This window comes from Humulus lupulus, chromosome 3 (assembly GCF_963169125.1).
Source record: "Humulus lupulus chromosome 3, drHumLupu1.1, whole genome shotgun sequence".
In the NCBI taxonomy this organism is placed as follows: domain Eukaryota; kingdom Viridiplantae; phylum Streptophyta; class Magnoliopsida; order Rosales; family Cannabaceae; genus Humulus; species Humulus lupulus.
Genome location: NC_084795.1, coordinates 4,778,329 through 4,784,104, shown reverse-complemented (window position 1 = coordinate 4,784,104; position 5,776 = coordinate 4,778,329). Strand labels below are relative to the sequence as shown.

The 5,776-nt window shown below is 31.8% G+C and overlaps 1 protein-coding gene across 1 annotated transcript; it reads left to right on the top strand.

Annotated features, from left to right (window-relative positions):
• Positions 1 to 1,307: 1,307 nt before the first annotated feature.
• On the top strand, positions 1,308 to 3,645 carry LOC133820901 (zinc finger CCCH domain-containing protein 15). The gene is made up of 3 exons (XM_062253467.1): positions 1,308 to 1,487; positions 1,612 to 2,220; positions 3,090 to 3,645. The coding sequence occupies exons 2-3, from the start codon at positions 1,624 to 1,626 to the stop codon at positions 3,393 to 3,395; spliced, it is 903 nt and encodes a 300-aa protein (XP_062109451.1). The 5' UTR covers positions 1,308 to 1,487; positions 1,612 to 1,623; the 3' UTR covers positions 3,396 to 3,645.
• The last annotated feature ends 2,131 nt before the right edge of the window (positions 3,646 to 5,776 follow it).

Sequence of the window (5,776 nt, the reverse complement as noted above, 5' to 3'; positions counted from 1 at the left end):
CTAGTTCGTTCACCAAGACTCGGGTCCATTTTCCAAGATGGACATCGTGACACTGAGTATCTCCCATGGATTCTTGATAAGGTCTAACTCCATCAATTGGTTAGTCTGCCACCTTAGTTGACATTCCGGAGGATGTAGGTTGGTCGGGACTGGGGAGATGAGTCGGACCTGCATCTTAATCTCGGTTCCTTCGTTAGGCTCGCGCCCATCGAACGTTGTTATGCTCGATGATGATTGGGCTAACAAGGTTTCTTCCTTCCCTGTTTATTGGGCTCAGGATGGGCCCGAACCTCTTTAAGATGGCCCATAGACCCATTGGGTCATGCCACGTGTTATGGGTGGAAAACATAGATAACAACATATCCTAGTAATCACCCTATATTTTAAAATACAAAGTGTGTTTTGATGTCAAGTGATAATTACTTATGAATTTCTATTATCATGTTTGCCAAAATAATTAGTAATTACACAGAAAAATAATATCATGTAATAAATACTAGTAAATTAATAGTTTTTAGTAATTACACAATGTAATTACATCTAATTCTCATGGGGTTTACGAGAATTGAAAAGTGTAATTAGAACCCCTCGGTTACTTTCAATTACATAGTTATTGTGTAATTACATGATCAAATGACAAACACGTCAAATCAAGTAATTACTCTGAATTACACTTAATTCCAATTACATGACAGCTTTCCAAACACACCCTTAATTTTATATAGCATCACAAACTTTGTACCATTCTTAGATAGGTTTACACAATTTTGACCCTCTATTTTCTTTTAATATAAATTTAGATATTTAGTTTTTAATAATTACAAATATAATTCATTTAGTAAAAAATACTAATTCATTTCAATATTTTGGACTATTTTTTCATACTTTTTTTCTTTCTTTTTCCACAATCTTGGTCCATCATAAATAAAAATTCAAATTACTTATAAATTTATTATTATTCAAATTTGAGCTGAGGTGCTATTTTTTTATTAATTAATCAAATAAATAATTTGTTTGTAATATTTTAAAATTAAGAGTCCAAATTGAATGATTTATCAAAAAAAAATTTATATTAATAATGAAAATAGTTGGAAATCTTGTTATATTCTTTTTATTTATTTATATGTGGAGAGGGAAACCTTCTTATATTCACTGCACTAAAATGTACAACATTATTACAGTGAACAAGCAACATGAAAATGACGAAAATACCCTTCATGATCAAATTAAAATAAATGTAACAGTAAGGGTAAAAATGGAAAAATAAAAATAATGTCCTCCGTAATGAGAAGAGACGCTATAGCTGTCTCTCTTATAACGGTTCGAAATTCGTTGTTCTCTCTGTTCCCGAGGCTAACTGACTCACACTCCTTTTCCCTTCTTCTTCTCTTTCCCTCCAAAAATTCCAACAATTCTATAAAACCCATTTTCTCTTCACCATTTTCCCTCAACCGAAAAACTTTCTCTCTCTCCCTCTGATTTTCCTGGTAAATACACGATCGTTTCTCTGAGCTTAATCACTTCTATGGACAATTTCACATGTTTATATATGTGTGTACTTGTTTTGTTGATAATTGTTTGTTATTCTTGATTTGTTTGAATTGATTTCAGAAGTGTTTCAAGATGCAAAAGTATTCTACCAATGGCGTCGTTTCATCCAATTCCTTCTTCCTTGGCGACGATGAGTTCGACTCAGATTCGTCAATCACCGCCGTCGCCGTCGACGATCATCGCCGCCGACTCTACAACTCTCTTCTTGTGCAAGACCGTCAAGAAATGGTGAATCGCCGTAGCCTCTGTCTTAATCGGCTCCGTCAAGTCTCCGTCGAGGTTACCTCTCTCCGCACCGAGAACAGCCATCTCCGGTCGATCAATGTGGAGCTGAACAAGCAGTTCCGTCTTCTGTTTCAATCCGCGCTACAGAATCGTCTCGGTTCAAGATCAGTGTTTAGCGAAAAAGGTTTTGGTGATGGCCTTTGGAACAGAGATCAAGAAGAGTTGATTAGTCGTGAAGAGAGGCAGAGGACTAGTCCGATTGAACATAGCAGACCCAAGAAGACTGTTGAGGCAATCGATATATGCTCGCGATTGCCTAAGAGTATCTCTGTCAAGTCTGAAGATTACTTGAAAGTTTCAGCTCAGGCTTTTGTCAAAAATGGCGGAAGGAGTCGAGATTCTTCGCGGTCCCGAACCTCTGCGACTCTGCAGAATATTGTTAAGGTAATAACGAAATCGTGCTTCATTGTTTTTCTTTTTTTTTTCTTTTCCATTAATCTCTGTACGGAGTGAATAATTTTCTGTAATTGTATCAATGATGATTTTGATTTTTTTTTTAAGAAAAGAAAAAATTCTAACGAAGCCAAAGATGAGCTCCACTACCTAATCTTTCTTAGTTATAAAGCAAGGATAATCGCACGTGTGCAAATATCTTTAGAAAATTAATAACATGAAGTCGTTATACATGATTCAAACTACAATGGAGGAAAACGAATTTTCTATCTAAAATTTTCATTTCATTTACTTTCTAATCATTTCATTTATCTTATTTTCTTGAACATTATTAAAGTTCACAAAGTAATGGATCCTGGTCTGACCATTTTTTAATTTTTTAAAGTTTTTTTTTGAAAGAGACTGGCCATTTATTGCTTGATAACTAAAAAACTTACATAAATGTTCACATCTTTGAATTTAAATTTTCTTTCAACTTTATCTTTCTAGGAAATTTGTGGAATTACAAATCATTTGTTTGGATACAAAAGGAAAATTTACACTAAATATTTTAAACCAATTTTCTATCTAAATTTATCAATTTCTTTGACTAGTTACTTGAACATTATTAAAGTTTAGATACATAATGGATCCTGATCTGATCATTTATTGCTTGATAACCAAAAAACTTACAATAGATCGTTTTAATTTGAATTTTTATATTTTCATGAATAGGATATTATTACATTCCATATCTTTGAATTTAAATTTTCTTTCAAGTTTCACTTTCTTGGAAATCAGTGGGATTATGGAAACAATAAACCCATATGCTAAATTGTATTTAGAATGGTTATTTACATCATATATATTTACTGATACAGCAAAAGGTGAACGTTGGAGGAGGGAAGAAGAAGGAGAATCATGGTGGGGACCCAGTTGAGCTCGATGTATACAAACAAGGAGCTTTGAAGACTGAGATCTGCAACAAATGGCAGGAAACTGGTGAGTGCCCATATGGAGATCACTGCCAGTTCGCTCATGGCGTCGAGGAACTTCGCCCTGTGATCCGCCACCCTCGCTACAAGACCCAAGTTTGCAGAATGGTCTTAAACGGCGTCGTTTGTCCCTATGGTCATCGATGTCATTTTCTCCACGCCCTCCCTCCTCGTGACCACAAGGTAAAATAATCCATATTTTACCATTACAGAAAACAAAGAAAGTTATATATATATATATAAACTAAGGATTTTGGGGTCGAGTCGATGATATAACCGTGAACAGAGACTACTTTCGAATTGGTTTATTAACTAGGAAATATATAGTTGGGCGGGAACATGTTTATAATACTCATTTTGTGTAACGAAGTATATATATATTGGTGGACATATATCATAATCATATATATATATATATATAAGTTACGTGATGAGAGAATAATTATTATTGTCATGTGGGTTAAGATTGAGGGAAAATTATTTGTATTAGTGCATGGCTTTGTGGCCGTAATTAAGAAAGTGAGGTTAAGATTTATATGAGAAATCCTGAAAGATGTGATGCTCTCTCTGTACAATTATGCTGTTTGGCTATTGATTTAAATTGTTCTTAATTCTCTTGGGTTAAAAACATTTTATCCCACGTTTTCTTTTTCTTTGATTTATAATGTAAAATTCATTTCACTGTGTTAAATGGAGTGCTCTAAAGAAATTTTATTTTGCACTTTAATGTAATATATTTTTGTGCCTATATTTTTACTCTTGTTAAGTATGTAAATTACAATAATGCATATTATACAGAAGGTGGAATGGCTTTTACTTTTAAAATTAACAAAACTAAAAATATATATATAGTAATATTTGAGACAATTATATGATGTTTCACTAAAAAAACTATAAACTTACATGTACATAACGGTATTGAAACGACCGTTTTACTTGTTTATTTTTCGCGAACTGTGTCGTTTAGGGAAGCTGTCGATTTTGTTAATAGATTGTCGTTTTTTAAGAGAATATCGTTCAAGGAAAATGTCGTTTTTTTCTTTTTAAGAGATTGTCGTTTAAGGAAAATGTCGTTTTTGTAAGAGATTGTCGTTTAAGGACAATGTCGTTTTTTGGTTCTTTGGTATATGAGTTAGTGTGGATAAGGGAGAGAATGCGAAGACAAGTGGGCAAAATATTCCTGAGTGAGAAACAGCAAACATGTGGGGCTCACCATTAATAATTGTCCTTTTAACTCGTTTTTCAACTCAACGATGTGGATTGTTCACCATTTTCTTTCTCTTAATCCTACGGTTATTCTAATATTTGTGCATTTTGTCAATATGAAAAATTGAAACTACAATTTCCAGCTACTTTACATGAAATTTCAAAAATAAAATTTAAAACATTATATCACAAATTCGTAAAACAATAATAAAGAACGAGAACATCTAATAAATGATTCACTCACTTGAAAAATTATTTAAGAGAGTATATAAAAATAAACCAGATTTCCTTAAATATTCAAAATATATGAGATAAAAAAAATTTCTAAAGAAATTTGTAAAAATGATCTCTTTTTTTTTTAAATAATTTTGCACTTTGGTCTATTTTAGATAATTTTTAACAAAATGACTTCTGTCTAAAATTTAATTGATTGTCTAAATTTTTCGACCAGTAGTTTAAATTTTTTGACCACCTATCTAAATTCTCGACTAACTATTTAAATTATGGGGAAATTTGCGGCATAAATACCTATTTTGTTCATTTTGTTGCAAATAAGTACCCAATTTTTAAAAATTGCGGCATAAATACCTATTTTGTTCATTTTGTTACTAATAAGTACCCAATTTTTAAAAATTGCGGCATAAATACCCATTTTGTTCATTTTGTTGCTAATAAGTACCCAATTTTTAAAAATTACTGCATTAATACTCAAAATTCCACTTTTTAGACTCTGCCGTTGGTACCTACTTAACAGAGTTACTATTAAGGACACGTGTACTGTCCTGATAATTCTTCTTTTTTTTCACCTAATTAATTAAGAAAATACATAAAACTAATTAAAATAAAAATTAGTACTCTAAAGTCTTACAGACAGATGACATCTGATAGTAAGTACTCTAAAGTTTCCTCTTGGACTTTTTATCGGGCTAAAAATAAAGCTAGACACATTATTGATGGTACTTATTGTATTTTCTTAATTAATTAGGTGAAAAAAAAAAAGAATTATCAGGACAGTACACGTGTCCTTAATAGTAACTCTGTTAAGTGGGTACCAACGGCAGAGTCTAAAAAGTGGAATTTTGAGTATTAATGCAGCAATTTTTAAAAATTGGGTACTTATTAGCAACAAAATGAACAAAATGGGTATTTATGCCGCAATTTTTAAAAATTGGGTACTTATTAGCAACAAAATGAACAAAATGGGTATTTATGCCGCAATTTTTAAAAATTGAGTACTTATTAGCAACAAAATGAACAAAATGAGTATTTATGCCGCAAATTTTCCTAAATTATGAGAAGTCATTTTGTAAAAAATTATTAAAATCCTTTAAAAATAAATCATTTTGCCAAATAAACTTTGTGTCGAC

Coding starts and splice junctions, on each gene's coding strand:
- LOC133820901 (XM_062253467.1), top strand. CDS start 1,624: ATGCAAAAGTATTCTACCAATGGCGTCGTTTCATCCAATTCCTTCTTC. Junction 2,221..3,089: donor CTCTGCAGAATATTGTTAAG/GTAATAACGAAA, acceptor TTACTGATACAG/CAAAAGGTGAACGTTGGAGG.